Here is a 24375-nt window from a genome sequence, read left to right as displayed (position 1 = left end):
CTATCGACATCAAGGACGCTTACCTGCACATTCTATTATGTGCTGGTCACCAACGCATCCTCAATTTTGCTGTGGGTGAGGAGCATTATCAGTTTGTGGCATGGACCTTTTTGTCTCGCTTCCGCTCCACAGGTCTTGACAAAAGTGTTGGCCCCTGTGCTGGCATTGTTCGCGTCAGCAAGGGATCACTGTACTGGGGTACCTAGACAATCCTCTTCTGCGAGGGGACTCTCTGACTACTCTGATGGACAACTGGAGATTGCTCTGCGAACTCTGGGGGAGTTCAGTTGGATTCTAAATCTTCAGGAGTCTGCTTTGGTTCTATCCATAAAAATTGAATTATCTGGGTCTGACTCTGGACTCGGCCTCAGCCAGAGTATTTCTTTCTTTGGGAAAACTCCAGACATTGCTGGAGGCAATTCAGCTTGTTGTTCAGCAGATGGTCATCCCTCCGGGCTCCTATTCGCATGCTGGGCACCCTTGAGGCGGTCTGTTTGGACAGTTCCACACAAGATCTCTGCTGAAGAGATTCTGGTGAAATGGGACAAGGATGCACGGTCTCTAGTGGTGGCTTAGTTCTCTGGCACTTCGACAGGGAATGTCCTTTCTCCCCCCTATACTGGACGGTTGTCACCACGGATGCCAGTCTGTCTGAGTATGGAGGCGTCCTCAGCGCAGATGTGCTCATGTGGTCTGGACCCTGGCAGAGTCCAGACTACCGACTTATTGTTCTGGAACTCCGAGCGATCAGCCCTTGTCTGTGCTCATTGGACAATTTGTCTTCAGGGGTGTCCGGTACAAATTCATTTGGACAATGCCACAGCCATGGTCCTTGTTAATCACCAAGGGGACAAAAGTAGTGTCCTGACAGTTTGGTAAGTAGCTGGAATTCTAAGGTGGGCTGACCGATTCATTGCAGCCCTCTCAAATTTCTGCCACTAGTCCTGTGCAGAATCAAAGCAGAAGGGATTTCGTTCAGACTGGCCTCACCAGTCTTGGTACACCGATCAGCTACGGCTGTTCGCCAATGCTCCTTGGGGGCTTCCTCTCAAGGAGGATCTGCTGTCCCAAGGGCCGATCTTCCATCCTGCTTTACAGTTGCTGGCTTTGACGGCTTGGCTGTTGAACGCCAGGTGCTGAAGGATAGATGTTTGTCTGAGTCAGTGATTCTTGCGCTGTTGAAAGCTAGGAAATCTACTTCTGTTAAGATCTACCATCATAAGTGGAAGACGTACATTGCGTGGAGTCTTTTGGGGTTCATCCTTGCTCCTTTTTGGTGGAACGGATCTTAACCTTGGGTGGGGGGGGGGTCTTGGCGGCCAGGGAGGTGGCTAAGATCTTGGCCTGGGGGGGAACAGTTTGTTCCAGCCCTCTCTGCTGTGCACATCCCAGGTGTGAAAAACTGGCAATCGGATTACCTGAGCCGTCAGGTGTTGGATCAAGGGGAGTGGTCTCTACACCCAGAGGTGTTTCATCTCCTGTGTGTCTGGTGGGGGACACCCGAAGTCGATCTGTTTGCTTCTTGTCTCAACAAGAAGGTGCAGAGGTTCGTGGCCAGGTCTCGAGATCCTCTCGCCGACGCCACAAACGCACTGCACTGGTGGCTCCTTGGGGTTGGTATCGGCTGATTTATGCCTTTCCTCTGCTGAAACTCCTGCCGAGGTTTCTACGCAGGATATAAGTGGAAGGGATTCCGATCATTCTGGTGGCTCCAGACTGGCCTCGCCGGTCTTGGTACGCAGACCTACTAAGATTGGTCGCCAATGCTCCTTGGACACTTCCTCTCAGGGAAGATCTGCTGTCTCAAGGTCCGATCTTCAATCCTACTTTACAGTCGCTGGCTTTAACAGCATGGCTCTTGAAAGGTGTTTAGGGATAGCGGCCTTTCTGACTCTGTGATTTCTACGCTATTGAAGGCTAGGAAGTCGACCCCCAGGAAGATATATCATCGTATGTGAAAATCGTACATTTTCAGGGAATCACTGAAGGTGCAAAGGGGTTGAATAGCGGTTTGCTTTGGGCACCATCAAAGGCCAAGTGTCGGCTTTGGCTATATATTTTCAACACCTGTTAGCTACACATGCCTTGATTCGTACCTTCATTTAGGGAGTGCGCCATATGGCTCCTCCAATGTGGTCCCTGCTACATCCGTGGGATCTAAATCTGGTATAATCTGTTCTTCAGAAGCCTCCTTTTGAGAACATTCAGGGGTTTCCTCTGCTTTCCTTGTCTCAGATTGTTGCCTTTTTGATGGCTATCACTTCTGCCCACAGAGTACCTGAATTGGCGGCGTTTGTCTTGCCGCTCGCCTTATTTGGTGGTTCACAGAGATAAAGTGGTACTCCAACCAAATCGGTCTTTTCTTCCTAAGGTGGTTTCTGCTTTTCATTTGAATTTAGACATTGTGCTGCCTTCACTCTGTCCCAAGCCCAAGCATTCCAAGGAAATTGCCTGCCATTCTTTGGATGTGGTTCGGGCAATCGGGGTTTACCTGGGGGCCACCGAGTCTTTTAGAAAATCAGATGCTCTTTTTGTCCTTATTGAGGGACCTCATAAAGGATTGGCTGCGTCTGCTGCGACCATTTCCAGATGGATCAGGCAGACTGTTGTTTAGGCTTATTCGCTGAAGGGTTAGGTTCCTCCTCTCCCATTGAAGGCGCATTCTACTAGAGTGCGGGGTGCCTCTTGGCCTTTTCGCCATCAGGCATCAGTGATGCAAGTTTGTAAGGGGGCAACTTGGTCGTCTGTGCATACGTTCACAAAATTCTACAAGTTGATGTGGTGAACTCTAGTTTGTTCCTGGTTGAGCTCCATATTACCTGGTTGTCGCAGCGTCTCCTTTGGCCGACAACCGCCCCCCCCCTCCCCCCCCCCACTGGGCGGCGAGGGGTTTTGTCTGGAGGGGCGCCCGCTCTGTTCCGGTATGGTGAGTACTTATTTCCCCCCCCCCTTTCCCTCATGGCTGACTCTGGGGTGGATGCGGACCCCTCCTGCGGTGTCCCCCTCCCCCGAGGGGGGGGATATTTGTGTGCATGTGGAGGACGGCTGTTGTGCGGCTCCCCAGGGCCTACCTGCCGATCGATCGCCTGTTGGTGGGGGACCCCCCTTCCCGCCGCAGCGCGCGGGGCCACCATTTTTTTGTAGTCCCTCGTGTGGCTCATGTCAGCGGCCATCTTGGTACACCCAGCTTGTTTGTTTGCAGAGCTGGGCTGCTGTGGGAGTTACTGGGGGCGTGTGAGGGGGCGGAGCCCCTCCCTAGACCCGGGAAGATCACTCCACAGGACTTCCTTTTCATGTGGACAGCGCTGAGAGCAGTCCTTTTGAACTCTGGTAAATCGTGTGGTGAGCCTTTTGGGGGTCTCTCTTCTCTCTCTGCGGGGGCCTCGAGGCACGCTGTCTGACTACTGAGGGGCGCTGTAGCGCTGGGTGACATTTTGCAAAAACAAAAATGTTTTTCTCAATTTTGTCATATTTTGCTGACGGGTTCCCCTGGTGTTGCCATGGACCCTGCTGCACATGTATCCCCACCTGATCCCCTCGAGGTGGCCGCAGGGCCCTCCGATTCTCCGCTCACCATTGATGCGCTTTTGGCGGTCCTGGAGTCATTTGTGTCCCGGGTGGAGGTGGCCTGTCAGGGACGGGGGACTAAAAAGCGACCCCCGCCTACCACTGTCTCGTCTGATGCCTCAGATTCTGATTCAACAGCGAGCCAGTCGCTGTTGCTGCGGGTCCTTCCTCTGGGGCTGCTGTCTCGCTCCCTGTCTCCTCTGATAGTGAGGATGACCTTTCTGCCTCCGCCATAGCACAAGACAAGGCGCTGGTGGACGCACTGATTGTCTGTCCGGGAGACCCTAAAACCTGAAGGTTGCACCTGCGGATGCAGCTGATACGGAAGTTGCCTTTGGCACTCGCAAGCCCTCCAGGGTGGCGAAGGTGTTAACCTTTCCCAAATGCTTTGACGATATCATTAAAAGGAGTGGGTCCGTCCAAAACGACCCCCTGGGATGCCCAAACGGATTGCTAGGCGCTACCCGTTTGAAGAGTCCCTCCTTAAGAAATGGACGGTGCCACCTTCGGTGGATCCGCCGGTTTCCAGACTAAATAAGGCTACTGTTATCCCGTTGGAGGATTCCCCGTCCTTTCGGGATCCGGTTGATCGCAGGGCGGAATCTGTGTCCCGCTCCATATTCTCCCTGGCAGGGTCGGCCTTGAGGCCAGTGTTTACCATTGCTCTGGTTTTGCAGATGTTGACGGAATGGGCCAAGTTGTTACGCCATGACCTGGAGGGGAGAAGTCTCCCCCCTGCCGTGGCGGCGTTGCTGGAGCAGATGGTGCAGGGGCTACAGTTTGTGACGCCGCGCTGGACGCTGCTCCTTTGCTGGGGTGTGTGTCGATCTCGGTGGTCCTCCGGCACATGCTATGGTTGAAGTGCTGGTCGGCGGATCAGGCTTCCAAAAAAGCCTTGACTGATCTCCCTTTCATGGGGATCGCCTGTTTGGTGCTACCTTGGATGAGATTATCAAGGGTCTCACTGGGGGCAAGAGCACCTTTCTACCACAGGCTACTAAGAGTAAGGAACCTCGTCGCAGACGGGGACCTTCCTTTTCAGCTCACAAGAAGTTTTTTCGCTCCTCCGGGGCGGGTTACAAGGCGAAAACCCTCCAAAGCTCCCCCGGGGGGTTTCAAGAGACCCTGGTCTGGTAAGCAAAAATCCGGTCCTTCCAGACCTGAGGATAAGACCACTTCAGCCTGAAGGTGCGCCCCCACTCATATCAGGGGTGGGGGGGGCGTCTTCGCCGGTTCCCGAACCCGTGGCTCTCCAGGATTTAAGACAAATGGGTTCACGAGGTCATACGGTCGGGATACAAGATAGAGTTTCGATCGCTTCCACCGGTGCGGTTCTTCGCTTCCAATATGTGACTGTCCCCGGATCGCCTAAAGGCTCTGTTGGGGGCAGTGCAGGACTTGATGCAACAAGGAGTGGTGGTTCCGGTTCCCTGTGGAGAACGTTTTCGGGGGTTTTTACTCAAACCTGTTCACAGTGCCCAGGAAAGAGGGCAAGGTGCGTCCAATTCTGGACTTAAAGGCGCTCAATTGTTTTGGCCGGGTGCAAAAATTCAAGATGGAGTCCATTCGCACAGTGGTGGCCTCCCTGCATCAGGGGGATTTTCTGGCGTCCATAGACCTCAAGGATGCCTATCTTCACGTTCCCATTTACGCAGGACACCAGCGTTTTCCGCGCTTTGCTGTGGGAGAGGACCATTATCAGTTTGTGGCGTTACCCTTTGGTCTCGCCTCTGCTCCCCGGGTCTTCACAAAGGTTTTGGCCCCAGTTCTGGCGCTGCTGCGGCAGCGGGGCATATCGGTTCTGGACGACCTCCTCCTCCGTGCGGAGTCTCCGCAGGCTCTGTTGGCAAACTTGGAGATCACCATGACCTCTTTGGCAGAGTTCGGGTGGCTGGTGAACCTGCAGAAGTCATCCCTGGTTCCCTCCAGGAGGCTGGACTATCTGGGCCTGACTTTTGATGCGTCCTTGGCCAAAGTGTTTCTCCCTGCGGAGAAACTCCAGAAGATTCAGTCGACGACTCAGTTGTTACTGTCCGCCAACTGGCTGTCCCTTTGGACTTGCATGAGGGTTCTGGGACTGATGGTGGCATCTTTCGAGGCAGTACCTTTTGCTCAGTTTCATATGCGGACTCTCCAAAAGGAGATTGTTCTCAAATGGAACTGGAATCCTGATTCCCTGGACAATCGGATCCGGCTGAGCAGGCGGACCAGGGAGTCTCTGGTTTGGTGGCTTCGGTCTCCGATGCTCAGTCAGGGGAAGTCCTTTCTTCCGATCTATTGGACGATTGTCACCACGGATGCCAGTCTATCCGGGTGGGGAGGGGTTCTCGGCAGGCTGTCTGCTCAGGGGCTCTGGTCCCTGGAATAATCCAGGTTACAGATAAATGTGTTGGAACTGAGAGCGATCAGGCTTTGCCTGGTTCACTGGACCGAGCATCTTTGGGGCTGTCCGGTTCGGATTCAGTCGGACAATGCCACGGTCATGGCTTATGTCAATCACCAGGGGGGCACCAAGAGTGTTCTGGCGGCCGTGGAAGTGGCCGGCATTCTTCGTTGGGCGGAACGGTTTGTTCCGGCTCTCTCCGCAGTTCACATTCCAGGCGTGGAAAATTGGCAGGCGGACCTTCTCAGCCGTCAGACCTTGGATCAAGGGGAATGGTCTCTTCATCCACAGGTGTTTCACCAGTTGTGCCTTCGTTGGGGCACCCCGGATGTGGATCTGTTGGCATCTCGGCTCAACAGGAAGGTGTAGAGGTTTGTAGCCCGCTCCTGCGATCCTCTGGCGGACGCCACAGACGCACTGGTTGCTCCGTGGGGGCAGTATCAGCTGCTGTATGCCTTTCCTCCTCTCAAGTTGCTGCCGAAACTTCTTCGCAGGATAGAGGCGGAGGGAATTCCAGTCATCCTTGTGGCTCCGGACTGGCCCCGTCGGGCCTTGTACGCCAACTTGGTCAGGCTGGTAGCGGACGCTCCTTGGCGACTTCCTCTCAGGGAGGATCTGCTGTCTCAGGGACCGATCTTCCATCCTGCTTTACGGTCGCTGGCTTTGACGGCTTGGCTGTTGAGAGCCAGGTGCTGAAGGACAGGGGTCTGTCTGCTTCAGTTATTCCTACTCTGATTAATGCGAGGAAAGCGACTTCCAGAAAGATCGATCATCGCACATGGAAGTCTTATATCGCGTGGTGTGAGTAACTCGGGGTTCCTCCACGTTCTTACTCGGTGGCTTGGATATTGGCCTTCCTGCAACGGGGGGTTGAGCAGAAGCTGGCCTTGAGCACTATCAAGGGTCAGGTTTCAGCATTGGCGATCTTCTTCCAGAGGCCACTGGCTAGTCATTCTTTGGTGCGGAATTTCATCCAGGGGTTGCGGCACCTGGTTCCTCCGGTGTGCGCGCCCTTGCCGCCCTGGGACCTAATTTGGTGTTGTCGCTTCTCCAGAAACCTCCCTTTGAAAACATTAGGGAGATTCCCTTGCTTACCTTATCCCAGAAGGTGGCCTTTTTGGTGGCTATCACTTCTGCACGCAGGGTGTTGGAACTGGCTGCGTTGTCCTGTCAATCCCCCTGGTGGTTCATAAGGATAAGGGGGTTCTTCGTCCGATTCCATCCTTCCTTCCTAAGGTGGTTTCCGACTTTCACTTGAATAAGGATATTGTGTTGCCTTCCCTGTGTCCTAAGCCCAGTCATCCTCGGGAGTTTGCGTTACACTCCTTGGATGTGGTTCGGGCGATCAGGGTATACTTGGCAACTACTGACTCTTTTCGTAAGGCTGATTCACTTTTTATGATCACGGATGGCCCTAGAAAGGGGTTGCCTGCGTCTGCCACGACTATCTCCAGATGGATCAGACAGACGGTGGTGCAGGCTTATTCTATTAAGGGTCAGGTTCCTCCGTTCCCTGTTAAGGCGCACTCTACTCGGGCTCTTAGTGCTTCCTGGGCCTTCCGCCATCAGGCGTCGGTGCTTCGGGTTTGCAAGGCGGCTACCTGGTCGTCAGTTCATACCTTTTTACTAAATTTTATAAGGTCGATGTGCTGGCATCGGCAGATGCCTCTTTTGGCCGCAAGGTTTTGCAGGCTGCTGTTTGAGGGGACCTTGGTCTACCTCGGGGGTTCTGTTTTTTCCAGGTGGGTCTCCTCTTCTTGTTTCGATGAGTCCTCTGTTCTTCTAGTTGGCTCTGTTGGCCTTCTGGATTGGGTTTTTTTCTGTTATCCCACCCCTCCTTTATGGCACTGCTTTGGGACGTCCCTATGGATATCAAGATATGGATTCTCCATCTGTCAATGAGCGACAGAGAAAACTGGATTTTTGACTTACCGTAAAATCCTTTTCTCTTAAGCTCATTGACAGACGCAGTACCCGCCCCTCTATTTTGAGTTGGGTTGGTATGAGTCTCTGACACTGCTTTGTTACATAACTGACATCCTATAGCAGGGAGAGAGAGGGTATACCCCCTGGGACTGCCCATAGGTGTGGCCAGAACTTTTTTTCTGCCTAGTGTCCTACTCCTGTAGGGGGCAGTATAACCCTATGGATATCAAGATATGGATTCTGCGTCTGTCAATGAGCTTAAGAGAGAAGGATTTTACGGTAAGTCAAAAATCAGTTTTCTCTTACGTCCTCCGACAGTCGCCGCCTCTTCATATTCGTCACATATGGGGTATTAGACTTTGCTCCGAAGGAGTAGCTAGGCAACAGAATATGTTAACATTAAAGCTTTTAACATATCCCACCCTCAAGGGGTGGTCCCCTCAGTCAATACCCTCCTACTTCCTGCAACCATATCTCAGTTTCAATGTCTAGCTTGTCAGGAGTGGCTGGCTCTCTCTGTGCTGGGGCTTTGTGCCCCAGACTTTCTTCTTTTTTGATTTTTTGTTTGAGTTTTTTCTCTACCTTTACTTAGGTGTTCTTTTTGTCAGCATTAGTTAGTTCTTCGGATGAAGAGGATCATGCGGGCTGGGTCTCGGGCTGATCCCCCTGGTCGCAGGTCGTGGGTCAGTGGCTTCCCAGCCTGCCATTGAGCGTTCAGCCAGGTAACACTCCTGGCACAGTGAACGACCCATCCCTGTTCGGTGCAGGGATGATTGGTGAGGTGGCTACCTCACTGGACGCTGTGCGGTTTCTTAACCCCCATTCTGTGCGTCTTGTATGCGACTCTCCCTGCCTCATGTGCAGCGGCTTGTTCGCCTGTGCGGGTCCCCCACGCCATTGTGAGGTAAGTGTATCTATGTGGGGACCTGTCTGTCTGGGGGGGTGTCAGTCTGGGACTGTGTAACCTGCCTCTGTTCTCACTGTTTGTCTCCCTATCACTCGGCTGCATGCTGTGGGCTGCAGGGGGGGGGGGGAGCTGTGTGACACTGTGTGTGTCAGCCTTGTCAGTGTGAGAAGCTGTGTGCTGTGGGGCATGTTTTGTGGCATGTTTGGGCACTATACAGCGATCGCTGCGGCGATCTAACATGTTTTTTTATACATGGATAACGTGTGCATTACTGTACTGTGGAGCGGCGTTTTCGGCGCCAAACGGCGCCATTTTGCCTACGCTCGCTCCGGCCGCATGTTCTACATGCATGGCGGCCATTTTCTTGTAGCCTCCCATAGGCTTTAATAGAGCGCCCTGGCCGCATCACTTCCTCTTCTCCAGGATACACCGATCGAGGCAGCAGCAGCGGCGAGGGTCTCCTCAGGTTATATCCTTCTTATCCATTGCCTGTGTCAGTTTTATTGTCCCTGTGGGGGTCTCATTGTGCTTGTGTGTGGTGCGGTGGGCTGCGCTCGCCGCGCTTGTTAAAGGGGCAGTTAACCCTTTATTATCCGGCATTTGATATTGGGGCAATAGATTCTCAGGAGGGCAAATTTCCTACCGCCTTGGTGGAAAGCCAGGGGACCGCTGTTTCCCCCCCAGGGGGGGATTTAGCCACTATTGTGGCTGGCCTTGCTGCTCAGGTGCAGATGCTGGTGGCTGCTCAATCTACTAAGAGACCCAGAGTTTCTCTTTCCTCTGATTCTGAGGGTGAAGGTGATGGGGCTTTTATGGCGGGGGCCTCCTTATCGGGGTCCCGCTCCTCCCTGGATTTAGTGGGGTCCGAGGTGGAGGCTGAAGTTGAAGGGGTTGATAATTCTCCCCCTGGCTCGCCTGAAGAGCTTGCAATCATGGATGAATTGATTGCTTCCATAAAACAAACGCTGCGTTTGCAGGATGAAGTGTGTCCCCCCGCTGCCTTGGCGGCTTATGGGACGCAGAGAAAACGCAGGACGCCGCATGTTTTTCCCTGCAATGATGATTTTCAGCGCGCTGTTAAGGAACAATGGCGCAATCTACGCAAACCTTTTGCTGTACCAAGTAGGTTCAAGCTGCGTTATCCTTTCTCGCCTTCCACTGATGAAAGGTGGTGTGTGCCACCCCCGGTGGATCACGCAATTGCGGTTTTAAACAAATCCACTGCGATTCCTGCAGAGGATTCCCCTGTGTTCCGTGATGCCACGGATAGGAGATTGGAGTCTCTTGCCCGTCATACTTATTCTGTTACAGGTTCTATGCTTAAGGCTCTGTTTGCCTCTCAAATGGCGGCCCAGGCTGTCGCAAGTTGGACGCAGATGCTTAGGCGCGTCCTAGTGGCCGATTCGGCCTCGCCGGCGACCCTGGATATGGTGGATCAAATCCACCAGGGTGTCATGTATCTGTGTGATGCGGACTTGGACTTAGTCCCGTTGGCTGCACGTGTGCACAGCGTGGCGGTGTTGTCTCGCCGCCTGGTTTGGTTGAAATGTTGGTCGGTGGACCAATCTTCACGTAAGACCTTACCTCCTCAGGGGTCCTTTTGTGCCTTTCGGTCGCACTACAAGGGCAAACCGTTCAAAGGTCAAGGCTCTCAGAAGAAGCCCTGGTCTGGGAAACAGAAGTCCGGTCAATCCGGTTCCGCAGCCCATAACAGTGCGGCCTGAAGGGGCGCCCTCACCCAGTTTTGGGGTGGGGGGACGCTTGCTCGGTTTTCTTCAACCCTGGTTGGCCCACGTGCGGGACAGATGGGTTCAGGAGATCGTTCGATCTGGTTACAAGATCAAGTTTCTCTCTCGGCCGGAGAGCAGATTTTTTCCCTCAAATCTTCAACTGTCTCCAGAGCGTTTACGGGACCTGCACCTGGCGGTGCGGGACCTGAGGGCTCAGGGAGTGGTGGTTCCGGTGCCTCATCGGGACAGATTTCGGGGGTTTTATTCCAATCTGTTCACCGTGCCCAGGAAGGAGGGCAAGGTTCGTCCAATTCTGAACTTGAAGGCTCTGAACCGCTCTGTGCGGGTTCTCAAGTTCCGCATGGAATCCCTGCGGTCGGTGGTGGCTGCCCTGGTTCCGGGGGAATTCATGGCCTCCATCGATTTGAAGGATGCGTATCTTCACATCCCCATTTTCGAGGGTCACCAGAGGTACCTTCGAATCGCCATTGCGGAGGATCATTTCCAGTTCGTGGCGTTGCCTTTTGGTCTCGCCTCGGCTCCGCGGGTCTTCACCAAGGTGCTTGCACCGGTTCTGGCATTATTGAGGGCCCAGGGCATTTCTGTCCTGGGGTATCTGGACGACATTCTGGTTCGGTCTGCGACCAGCCAGGGTCTGGAGAAGGACCTGTCGGTCACGATGCAAACTCTGCAGGAGTTTGGTTGGACGATAAATTTTCCAAAGTCGACGCTGAGTCCGTCGGTTCGTCTTCCCTACCTGGGAATGATCCTGGACTCGGTGCAGGCGAAGGTCTTCCTGCCGGAAGACAAACTCAGAACTCTTCAGGAGGCAGTCAGGTCCCTCAGGAACGTTCCGCACTCGTCTCTGCGGACGTGCATGAGATGTCTGGGATTGATGGTCTCGGCCTTCGAGGCGATTCCCTTCGCCCAGTTTCACACGCGGGGTCTCCAAGCGGAGATCCTGTCCATGTGGGACGGGCGACCTCAATCTCTGGATCTTCAAATCTCGTTGAGTCATCTCACCAGAAGAGACCTTCTGTGGTGGATCCAGTCCCCGATGGTGTCCGGGGGCAAGTCGTTTCGTCCTATCTCGTGGACGGTAATCACCACGGATGCCAGCCTGTCGGGCTGGGGTGGTGTTCTGGGCGTTCTGTCCGCCCAGGGGACTTGGTCGGAGGGGGAGTCCTCCCTTCCGATCAACATTCTGGAATTGCGTGCGATAAGTCTCTGTCTTCATCGCTGGACGGACCGGCTGCAGGGCTGCCCGGTTCGGGTGCAGACGGACAATGCCACGGCGGTGGCCTACATCAACCACCAAGGGGGCACCAGGAGTGCCCGAGCGGCTCGAGAAGTGGCCGACATTCTGTCTTGGGCCGAGACTCATGTCCCGGCGATAACGGCGGTTCACATTCCAGGGGTGGAGAACTGGCAGGCGGACTATCTGAGTCGCCAGACCCTGGATCAGGGGGAATGGTCTCTCCACCCGGCTGTCTTCCAGATGTTGTGCGCGAAGTGGGGTCTTCCAGATGTGGACCTGTTCGCGTCTCGTCTCAACAACAAGGTGAGAAGGTTCGTGGCAAGGACGCGCGACTCTCGGGCAGACGCGTCGGACGCGTTAGTGGCCCCGTGGCATCAGTACAAGCTGATGTACGCTTTTCCACCGATTCAGTTGCTGTCCAGGTTCCTTCGCAGGTTACACTCGGAACGCAGCACGGTGATTCTTGTGGCACCTGACTGGCCTCGCCGGTCCTGGTACGCAGACCTCGTGAATCTGGCGGTCGACGCCCCGTGGCGTCTGCCTCTTCGAGACGATCTCCTGTCTCAAGGGCCGATATACCATCCTGCTTTACAGTCGCTGGCTTTGACGGCCTGGCTGTTGAGACCGAGGTCCTGAAAGAGAAGGGTCTCTCCCCAGAGGTCGTTCATACCTTGATCAACGCGAGGAAGTCTTCCTCGGGGAAAGTTTATTACCGTACTTGGAAGGCCTATTTTGCCTGGTGTGAGTCCAGGGGGTTTTCACCCCGCACGTACTCTGTTTCCCGAGTGCTGTCCTTCCTTCAAACGGGTGTCGATCAGCGTTTGGCGCTGGCTACGATAAAGGGTCAGGTGTCTGCGCTGGTCGTTCTGTTTCAACGTCCCGTGGCTTCCAACTCCTTGGTTGGCACTTTTGTTCAGGGAGTGCGGCATCTGGTTCCTCTGCCCCATTGGGACTTGAATCTCGTTCTATCTGTGTTACAACGTGCTCCTTTTGAACAGATCAGGGAGATCTCGTTGTCTATGTTGTCCAAAAAGGTCGCCTTTTTGGTTGCGATCACTTCGGCTCGCAGAGTGTCGGAGCTGGCGGCTTTGTCCTGCAAGTCTCCGTATCTGGTTGTTCATTTGGATAAGGTGGTCTTGCGACCTAATCCTTCTTTTCTTCCGAAGCGAGTTTCGGAATTCCATCTTAATGAAGATATTGTCTTGCCTTCGCTGTGCGCGAAGCCTAAACATCCAAAGGAGGTGAGACTACATTCTTTGGATGTTGTTCGGGCGATAAGGGTTTACCTTAAATCGACTGAGTCCTTTCGAAAGACGGACTCCTTGTTTGTTCTTCCAGAGGGTCCTCGGAAGGGCATGGCGGCGTCGGCCTCTACCATCGCCAAATGGATCAGGCAGACCATTGAACAGGCCTATGCTTTGCAGGGGAAGGTTCCCCCTGTGCCTGTGAAGGCGCACTCTACTAGATCTCTGAGTACGTCTTGGGCCTGTCGTCATGGGGCTTCTGTAGCCCAGGTGTGTAAGGCGGCGACCTGGTCGACCGTGCACACTTTCACAAAATTCTACAAGGTAGATGTTCAGGCATCGGCGGATGCTTCCTTTGGCCGCAAGATTCTTAGTGCGGCAATTCCCTAGGGTCCCTTGTTGGGGACCTCTGGCTGTTGGGATAAGTTGTTTATCCCCTGGTTATTTGTCTTTTCTTGGGTTGTTGCTCCTGTTGAGCAATTATTTTTCCTGTAGCCCAGCTGGTTTCCTTCCTTTGGTAAGGTTCCTTTCTTTGATGCGGAGACTGCGTTGCCTTTCGGCGCGGATGCGTTTCCCACCCCTCATGTTTGCACTGCTTTGGGACGTCCCCATATGTGACGAATATGAAGAGGCGGCGACTGTCCGAGGACGTAAGAGAAAACGGAATTTTTGTAAAATCTTACCTGTAAAATTCCTTTCTCTGAGTCCTCCCGACAGTCGCCGCCCCCGCCCCTCTTTTGGGGTTTGGTTGTATACTCTACTGCTATACCACTGAAACTGAGATATGGTTGCAGGAAGTAGGAGGGTATTGACTGAGGGGACCACCCCTTGAGGGTGGGATATGTTAAAAGCTTTAATGTTAACATATTCTGTTGCCTAGCTACTCCTTCGGAGCAAAGTCTAATACCCCATATGTGACGAATATGAAGAGGCGGCGACTGTCGGAGGACTCAGAGAAAGGAATTTTACAGGTAAGATTTTACAAAAATTCTGGGTTTTTTTTCTTCTCCTTTTGCTGTTTTCTTTCTACAATCAAGTCTGCTTCAGTGAGAACAATCGACTGCTGGACTGGGTGGCACACTGGATATCCTAGCACTGTACGGTCTCCTCAGTCTGGCCAGCGAGCGTGTGCAGACTGCAGCTCCATGCTAGGTCGCCCGCGACATAGCCCTACTGGACAGGAGCTGGCTGGGGAGTGAAACGCCTCACGGGGACGCACATGACCTGGTTGCGGCCTGAGTCTCAGCGTACCTGCCATGTCAAGATGGGGAGGTGATCTTCCCGGAGTGGTGCCTTCCCAGTTCAAAGGTGTGGTGAGTAGTGTCCCCCCCTCTCCTTTTGTGGTTCCTCGGGGTGGATATGGGCCCCTCTAAACAGTCACGGTGGGTCTTTTGGCCCCAACCCATACCCACCCTGGATGTGGTTGTTGCTGACTGGGATGTCCCAATCGCACATTGGGGGTTTTTGAGCAGGTTCCTTGTCCCCTGGGGTTTAGTGACTAGGGCAGGGATGTCCTTTTGGGCTGGGGGGGAGCAGATGTTTAATCTGCAGGTCCGTGCCTCACATGGCCGAGTCAGGCCGAAAATTTACGCTGCGGCTTTGCGGCCTACTCATGACTGTCCAAGCTGCAATATAGCGGACGGTATTGCCTACGGATGCGCACCTCACACGGCTGGATGGGGCTAAAATTTGAGCTCCTTACCAAGCTCTCCGAACTGCTGATCAAGCTAACAGAGCTGGCGGCGGTCACGCAGCCGGTTTGGGCCAAAAATTGAAGTTGCGATTTTGCGGGCTACTCGCGGCTAACAGGACTAGCTGTCTGAGTGCATGACCAAGCTGTCTCTTTGAAGGACTGTGGTCGGGGACCTTTCCCTGCTTATGTTTTCAGGGTGAGCTTGGTATATAGCGACTCTGCTCTGTCTGCGTCCACGTACTTTGGGGCTCTGACAATGAGCATGATTCTTTTTTTACTGTGCATGCAAAGGCACTGATGGATGCACTGTCTGTATTGGTGCGGGTTGATTAAATATCGGGATGCAGCCGCTGCTGCGTCAGAGGCGCCAGTCCCCTTGGGGTCCGCAGTTCCCTGAAGCGGCAAATGTATTCCCCCTATACCGCCTACTGTGACAAAATTGTCGTGAATCAGTGGACTTGTTCTAAATGCAATATGGCGGTGCCTGAGCATTTCGATAGATGGTATCTCTTGAGGAGTCTCTTGAGTACGTGGGTAGTCCCACCTGTGGGGGACTCTCCGGTTTCCAGGCTGAATAAATCCACCATAATTCCGATGGAGGAGTCTCCGGTTTTTAAAAAGATCCTTTTGTCGGGAGAGCCGAGACTTTGGTCCGCCACATGTTTTACTGTGGCCGGTTAAGGCTTTGGGCCGGTGTTCACCCTAGCATTGGTGTCCCTGATTTTCCCAAATGGTCACAGCTTTTGCACTGGGATCTGGAAGGGGGAACAGTCTCCACCTGCCCTTGTGGAGCCGGCTGGCTTTTTGGTTCAGGGGTTGCAGTTAGTCTGTGATGCCTCTTTGAGTGTGGCTCCCTTAGTCTCCAAACTGTCCGTAACAGCAATATCCTTTGGCGCATGATGAAGACCTTGTGTGATCTTCCCTTTGGGGGAATCCCCTGTTATGAGTCTCCCTAGAAGGACCTTCTCTGGAGGTAACTTGCACATCCTTCCAGACCGTGGGCAAGGTCTCTTCTGCCTGAAGGGGCCCCATGACCTGTGTTTGGGGTAGGGCGTCTTTGCTTCATCTGGACCCGTGGACCTCTCTGGTCAAACAGGTGGGTCTGTGATTTGATCGGCCCGGCTACAAAATCGAGTTTTCGATCTTCTACTCTAGTGTGGTTCTCTCCTTCCAACCATCCTTTATCCCCAGACCGCCTGCGAGGTCTCTTCGCGGCGGTGTAAAACTTGCTACTAAAAGGGGTGATTGTTCCGGTTTCAGAATCGGAACGTTTGTTTCCTGGCTTTTATTTCAAACCTGTTTGCAGATCCTAGGAAGGAAAGTGTGGTACGTCCAATCTTGGACCTCACGTTCTGAACCGTTTTTGTGCGGGCACAGATTTTTCAAATGGAATATATTCGGCCAGTAGTGGCATCCCTACCTAGGGGGGATCTTCTGGCATCTATCGATATTGAGAAGCTTACCGTCCTATTCAGTTATGTCGGTTATCTGCGCTTCCACCGCTTGCCGTGGGCAAGGAGCATTGTCCAGAGGTGTCACCTCAGCCCCTCAGGTTTTCACGAGTGTTGGCATTGCGTCAGCGAGGGATAGTGGTACTGGATTACCTGGATGATCTTCTACGAGCAGAGTCTCCGACTGCTCTGGCAGACAACCGGGAGGTTATTGTGCGCATCCTGTAGGAGTTTGGTTGGAAATTTAATTTACAGTTATTGGCCTTGGTTCCGTGAACATAGTTGGACTATCTGGGTCTGTTCTGCCTCAGCCAGGGTGTTCCTCCCGTGAGACAAGTTCCAAAATCTGTTGAGAACTCTGCAAGAGAGTTTCTTGCTATGTGAAGCGAGAATCCACAGTCTCTAGATAATCTGATCCTGATGAGCCGGGGTACGAGAAGGTCCCTGCTTCGGTGGCTTCGCTCTCCGGCACTTCGACAGGGTGATTCTTCCTTCCCCTGTACTGGACGGTGGTCACATAGATGCCAGCCTGTCCAGGTGGGGTGGCGTGTTTTTGACACGGATTGTGTTCAGGGGGACTGGCCTCTGGAAGAATCCAAACTACTGATTGATATACTGGACATTTCCTCGAAGGTGTTTCATTAGTGGTGTATCTGGTGGGAAACTCCCGAGTTGGTCCTGTTGGCCTCTCCTCTCCACAAGAAGGTGTTTGGGTTTGTGGCACGGTCTTGGGATCCTCTGGCCATCGCCACTGACACACTGATGGCTCCTTTTGGGCTGGTGTCGCCTGAATTACAGCTTTCCTCTTCTGGAACTTCTGCCAAGACTCCTGCGTAGGCTCGAGGCAGAAGGGATTACGACCATCCTAGTGGCTCCAGACTGGCTTGCCGGTCTTTGTAAGCAGATCGGTTGCGATTGGTCGTCAATGTTCCTTGGTAACTTCCTCTTAGAGGAGATCTGTTGGCTCAAGGGCAAATCTATCTTGCTTTATAGTCGCTGGCTTTAATGGCTTGGCTGTCGAAGCCAGGTGCTGCAGGCTAGAGGGTTGTCTGAATCAGTGATTCCCACACTGCTGCAAGCTAGTAAATTAACTTTTACTTAGTTTTACCATCACCTTTGAGAAGCATACTTTGCGGATGTCAATCCCCTCGGGCTCATTCCTGCTCCTTTTCGGTGATTCAGAGTTGGTTTTCTCCAACGAGGTGTTGAGCAGCACCTGGCCTCGGGGTACCATCAAGGGCCAGGTTCGGCCATTGGCAGTTTGCTTTCTTCGTCCTTTGGCCACTCTTTCTGTGGTTTGCACCTTTGTTCAGGGGGTTCGCCACTTGCTCCCCCAGTATGGTCTCCATTGCCCTTGTGGGATCTCAACTTGATGCTGTCGGTTTTCAGTAATCGCCGTTGGAAAATTTTTGCGAGATTTCTCTGCTTACATTGTCCCAGAAGGTAGTCTTCTTGGTGGCTTTTTCTGCTGCACCAAGGGTGTCAGAGCTGGCAGCTGTCTTGATGTTCACCTTACTTGGTGGTTCACGGAGATGAAGTTGTGCTTTGTTTCTGCCAGTTTCCTTCCTAAGGTCGTCTCTGGTTTCCATTGAAAATAAAAGCATTGTGTTGCTTTTCTTTTGTGTTTGAAACTTAAGCACCCTAAAGAGATTGCCTTACATTCTTTGGATGTAGTTCGGGCAATCGGGGTGTACCTTGCGGCGACTGAGTCATTCCAAAAAATGGGATTCCCTGGTTGTCCTTACAGATGGTTCCCGTAAGGGGCTGGCCGCATCTGCTGTAACCATTTCCGATGGATCAGGCAGAAGGTTAAAGGTCAAGATCCTCAGTTTTCCTGTTAAGGTGCATTCTACGAGGGCGCTTAGTGCCTCTTGGGCTTTTGGTCATCTAACGTCAGTGGTGCAGGTTTGCAGGAGGCCATCTGGTCGCCTGTGCACACTTTCACAAAATTTTAAAGGGTAGATACAGCATGTTGGCATCTGTTGATGCCGCCTTTGGCTGCAAGGTTTTGCAGGCCGCTGTTGGAGAGGATTAGTCCTCTTTGAGGGTGTACATTTTTGCCAGGTGAGCTCAAGTTGTTTCCTTGTTGAGCTCAAGTTTTACCTGTTTGGCTACATTTAGCCTTTGGGAAGTATGTTTATTGCTGTGTTCTCCCCACCCCTCATATTGACACTTTTTTGGGACGTCCCAAGGGTCAAAAGATATGGAGCTGTGTCCGTAAATGGAACGAAAGCTAAAACTGGATTTTTGTCTTACCGTAAAATCCTTTTCTCTGATGTTCATTGACGGACACAGCATCCGCCCCTCTGAGTTGGGGTTTATGGTCTTCTGACACTGCTTGTTGCAAAACTGAAGAGCTAGAGCAGGAAGTGGGTGTATACCCCCTGGGATTGCCCTATGGGCGTAGTCAAACTCTTTTAACACTTTTCCGCCTAGTGTCCTACTACTAATGAGAGCAGCATAACCCAAGGGTTAAAGAAGTTATGGAGCTGTGTCTTTCAATGGACATCAGAGAAAAGGATTTTACGGTAAGACAAAAATCCCGTTTTCTCTGATGTTCATTGAAAGGACACAGCACCACACCCCTTTGTGCAATTCTCCTGACACTGCTTGTTACAAAACTGAGTGGCTATAGCAGAGAGGGAGTATACCCCCTGGGACTGCCCATGGGTGTAGCCAGATTTCTTTTCTGCCTAGTGTCCTACTCCTGTAAGGAGCAGTATAACCCAATGGTTATGAATATCAGGAACTGTGTCCGTCAATGAGCATCAGAACAATGGATTTTACAGTAAGTCAAAAATTCAATTTTTGCAGTGTTAACATAGTCGATTTTAAACAATTCCTATTTCTGTTCTATGTTCATTGATGCCAATTTTCCCTCCCAGTCTAATTCTTGAAGAGCAGCCCTCTTTCTTGGAAAACTTGCTCTCAAAGTTATGTGGTTTTTTATCCTTTTCAGTAAGCGCTTGTTTTTACAGCCAACATTAAATGAAATCTTGGTATTGTCACTGCTACTCAGATGTTCTTTTATGTGAATATTGGTAATAAGTTCTGCATGGTTTGAGATTACCAGGTCCAGAAGAGGTGGTGGTACACATGTAGTGGCAATAATGCAGTACGGCAGCCAAACGCAACCTATTCACGTTAACGGGGCCACGCTGCGTCACATCCAGTTGGGGCACAGTGCAGTGGGCAAAATACACCCAGGAAGTGATGTTTTGCCCTCAACAAACTGTTAAATGCCCTTTTAAAGCGATTTACCACTTTAGAGGCCCCTTTAGGTAACCTGAGCAGGTGGGCCTTGAAAATGTAGAACTGTTCTGATAGGACTTTTTTTTTTTTTTAAACACACTTTTCAAGTTCATACAGTTGATAAGTTCTGTTGATGCTAATGAGGGTATTATTCAAGATCTGGATCCCAGTGGACAGACAAGCCTATTGGCAGCGAAAAGACTTGATCAACCTCCATTTTAATTGGTTTACAACCACTACTTAAGTTTTAAGTATGAAATGTAAGTGAAGTATTGCAAGTAATTTAACTTAAACGATTACCTGATGTTTTTTTTTTTATTTATTTAAGCTTTGCAGAATGGGATATGGTTAAATGGACAGATACAAGAGCAACATTTGTTTTTCTGCATGATTCTTTGGAACTTACTGTCATGTTCGGAGATGAGATTGGTAAGTGATGTATTGAAACCATAAAAAATGTTTTGTTCTAGGGTTTTTGGCAGTAATTACTAAGTTATCACAACTAGGCCTCTCTTCACTGTTAACAGCATATACCTACCTCATTCGAATCGTCTCAGTGGAGGTTTTTCCTTTTAAGTAGATACGTAAAAAGATATGGGTTAAGAGCAAGGAACAACCAATTATGCAAACTTGCCAGTGTCAGATCATGCTGGTGACATCTGTGAAATATTTTGCTGACCCTTGACCAAGTTCCAACAATGCAAGTTAAAAAATAGACACATTTCTTAATCATGCAGGTCATAGGACCTTTCCTATGGGCTCTTTCCATGGGTCATGCTTCCACCTTCAGGATATTGGACCTTATTACAACAAAACTAAGGACAGCCGGTATAACCCCTCTTACTCTCAGCATGCCTCCGTTTGTTCAAAAGGAAAAAGGGCACCAGGTCAATGCGAGTAAAGACCAAAACAATTAGGTATCTACTTGCATAGAAAAATCTTGTATGCTGCCTGCAGGGGTGGTATAGAGTGCTGTTCACAAAGGCAATAAAAAGGATGGACTGGGGGATGGCTGTAAACACAAGCATGGACCCGCTGTGGGAAACATCAGAGACAGGCGGCGCTAGCAGGTTCCAAAACGCTACTATCAGAGTGCCAGGGAATCAGAAACAGTTTGCACAAACTCAGACCCGCCGCAAGGGGTAGCTTGAGGTCAGCAGCGTCAACAGGCTCTCACAGGCCACTGCAAGCTGTCTAGAGACGAGACACAAGCTAAGGGGGAGGCGCCGCCTCCAGGCTGACACCCGCCCCCAGGAATGGGAGGATTTACTGTAGGTCCCTCTCCTCTATTTTCCTATGTTCCATGCTTATTATAAGTTGCTGACAAATGATGCATGTTGTACTAGTGCCCAAACTTCTGAAGGTGGCAGTATAACCCATGTGTTCCAGTGTCCTGTATTGTACTCCAAAAAAAAAGGATTTTACAGGTAAGTGAAAATTTATATTTCTGTACCCCTGCACAATTTCAAAATAAAAAAATTAGACCTGTGCAAAAACCCAAACCTGACTGGTTATGTTTAACCACTTGCCGACTGCGCACAGTATATTTACTGCGGCAGTCAGCCCCTCACAGTAGATCTACGTCGCTAGCCTGTGAGGGTCTAGGGAGCGAGCGCGCGCCCCCGGAGGCACGCTCCCGCTCCCGCGTGGTCACGGACCCCCCGCGTGTGACCGGCGGACCCGATGTCCGCCGGTCACTCAGCGATCTTCGGGGGAGAGGGAGAAAGTCAGGCGGCTAGTGTAAACAAGCCGCCTGTCATTCTCCCCTGTGTAGAAACAATGATCATACGGTTCTACTATGTAGGACCGTTGATCATTGTTTCTACAGCTCAAGCCACAGCCAATCACAGTTAGAATCACGCCCCTAATGACACACACAGCCCCTACCTCTCAAATAAAGTTAACCCCTTCACTACCAGTGTCATTTTGCAGTAACAGTGCATATGTATAGCACTGATTACTGCAGTAATGTCACTGGTAACCCCAAAAATGTCAGTCAAGGGTCCGATCTGTCCGCCGCAATGTCGCAGTACCGCAAAACAAATAGCAGATCGCCGCCATTACGTGTTAAAAAAAAAAACACCAAAAATGACAAAAATCTTTCCCTTTGTTAGTAAACGCGATAACTTTTGCGCAAACCAATCAAAATACGCTTTTTGCAATTTTTTTTTACCAAACATATGTAGCATAAAACAAATTGACCGAACATGTTAAAAAATTTTGTTTTTTACATTTTTTTGGGGGGGAATTTCATATTAAGAAATTTGAAAAATATTGCTATTTTTGCAAAATTGACGCTCTTTTTTTGTTTATAGCGCATGATCAAAGAATCGCACAGGTGATCAAATACCACCAAAAGAAAGCTCTGTTTGTGGGAAAAAAAGGACGTCAAATTCGTTTAGGTACAGTGTCGCACGACCGCGTAATTGTCCGTTAAAGTCACGCAGTGCTAAATCGCAAAATAGGCCCTGGTCAGGAAGGGGGTAAAATCTTCCGGGGCTTAAGTGGTTAAAGTGACTTTGTCTTTGAAATGTATGGTGCATCACTAACAAAAGTATGAAACCTTATGGCTCACCTTTGAATTTGGTAGTTTATTATCAGTTCTGTCATGAAACCAAGCTAAAGAATGTGGCTCAGTTATCTCAATTGTGGTAATCTATTTTTATATGCTTTAACAGATGGCGAGAAATGTAATAACCAGCTCTGCAGGAGAGTTTCTAGGGTTATTTTGATGTCTCAGCTGAATGGTGAGTATAATCATTCTTGGGTTTTTTTTTTTTTACAATATATTTCTTTTTTGTCCATTACCTTTACCTTTGGGCTGTATTCCACCTTCAGTAGCATTGGACACTGGCAAACTAACTGTAGGCCAGCTGAGCAGGGCCGGCGCTCCCGCTAGGCGACCGCCTAGGGCGCAATGCTGCCTAGGGGCACAGTCACGGGTGCTGTTCTCCCTCCCGCCCCCACCACGGATGCTGGCACTCTCGCGCTGTGCCCCCCCCCTCATGGATGCTGGTCCCCTAGCGCTTGACACCCTGCTACCCCCCCCTCACCTGACACCCTGCTACCCCTCACCTGACACCCTGCTACCCCCCCTCACCTGACACCCTGCTACCCCCCCTCACCTGACACCCTGCTACCCCCCCTCACCTGACACCCTGCTACCCCCCCTCACCTGACACCCTGCTACCCCCCCTCACCTGACACCCTGCTACCCCCCCCTCGCCTGACACCCTGCTACCCCCCCTCACCTGACACCCTGCTACCCCCCCTCACCTGACACCCTGCTACCCCCCCTCACCTGACACCCTGCTCCCCCCCTCACCTGACACCCTGCTACCCCCCTCACCTGACTCACTGTTCCCCCACCTGACACCCCGCTACCCCCCACCTGACTCACTGTCCCCCCCCCCCCACACCTGACTCACTGTCCCCCCACACCTGACTCACTGTCCCCCCCACCTGACTCACTGTCCCCCCCACCTGACTCACTGTCCCCCCCACCTGACTCACTGTCCCCCCCACCTGACTCACTGTCCCCCCCCACCTGACTCACTGCCCCCCACCTGACTCACTGCCCCCCCCACCTGACTCACTGCCCCCCCCCACCTGACTCACTGCCCCCCCACCTGACTCACTGCCCCCCCCCCCTGACTCACTGCCCCCCCCCCCACCTGACTCACTGCCCCCCCCACCTGACTCACTGCCCCCCCCCCACCTGACTCACTGCCCCCCCCCACCTGACTCACTGCCCCCCCCCCACCTGACTCACTGCCCCCCCCCCACCTGACTCACTCCCCACCCCACCTGACTCACTGTCCCCCCCCCACCTGACTCACTGTCCCCCCCCCACCTGACTCACTGTCCCCCCCCCCACCTGACTCACTGTCCCCCCCCCCACCTGACTCACTGTCCCCCCCCCACCTGACTCACTGTCCCACCCCCCCACCTGGCTCACTGCCCCCCCGCCACCTGACTCACTGCCCCCCCGCCACCTGACTCATTGCCCCCCGCCACCTGACTCACTGTCCCCCCGCCACCTGACTCACTGTCCCCCCGCCACCTGACTCACTGTCCCCCCGCCACCTGACTCACTGTCCCCCCGCCACCTGACTCACTGTCCCCCCGCCACCTGACTCACTGTCCCCCCGCCACCTGACTCACTGCCCCCCCCACCTGACTCACTGCCCCCCCCACCTGACTCACTGCCCCCCCCCACCTGACTCACTGCCCCCCCACCTGACTCACTGTCCCCCCCCCCCCACCTGACTCACTCCCCCCCCACCTGACTCACTCCCCCCCCACCTGACTCACTCCCCCCCCACCTGACTCACTCCCCCCCCACCTGACTCACTGTCCCACCCCCACCTGACTCACTGTCCCACCCCCACCTGACTCACTGTCCCACCCCCACCTGACTCACTGTCCCCCCCCACCTGAAACACTGCTACCCCCCCTCACCTGACACCCTGCCCTCCACCTGAAACACTGCTACCCCCCCTCACCTGACACACTGTCCCCCCACCTGAAACACTGCTACCTCCCTCACTTGACACACTGTCCCCCCCACCTGAAACACTGCTACCCCCCCCAACCTGACACACTGTCCCCCCACCTGAAACACTGCTACCCCCCTCATTTGACACCCTGCTACCCCCTCTCACCTGACACACTGTCCCCCTTACCTGAAACACTGCTACCTTTCTCACCTGACACCCTGCTACCCTTCCTCACCTGACATACTGCCCCCCCCCACACCTGACACACTGCTACCCCCCCTCCCTGACACACTGATACCCCCCCCCCCACCTGAAACACTGCTACCCCCCTCACCTGACACCCTGCCCCCCACCTGAAACACTGCTACCCCCCACCTGACACCCTGCTACCCCCCCTCACCTGACACACTGTCCCCCCACCTGAAACACTGTCCCCCCCCCCACCTGACACCCTGCTACCCCCCT

General features: G+C 52.6%; 1 protein-coding gene across 1 annotated transcript in view; it reads left to right on the top strand.

Moving 5' to 3' along the window:
* Window positions 1–24375, top strand: part of KNL1 (kinetochore scaffold 1) — a 437074-nt gene that overhangs the window by 309681 nt on the left and 103018 nt on the right. Inside the window, exons 22-23 of the mRNA XM_082274949.1 lie at window positions 19740–19840; window positions 22090–22158. Of these exons, the coding sequence (XP_082131075.1) occupies window positions 19740–19840; window positions 22090–22158 (170 nt within the window). The remainder of the gene's footprint in view (window positions 1–19739; window positions 19841–22089; window positions 22159–24375) is intronic.

Source organism: Pelophylax lessonae, assembly GCF_965119305.1.
Source record: "Pelophylax lessonae genome assembly, chromosome: 13".
NCBI lineage: Eukaryota > Metazoa > Chordata > Amphibia > Anura > Ranidae > Pelophylax > Pelophylax lessonae.
This window is presented reverse-complemented; position numbering and strand designations above follow the sequence as displayed.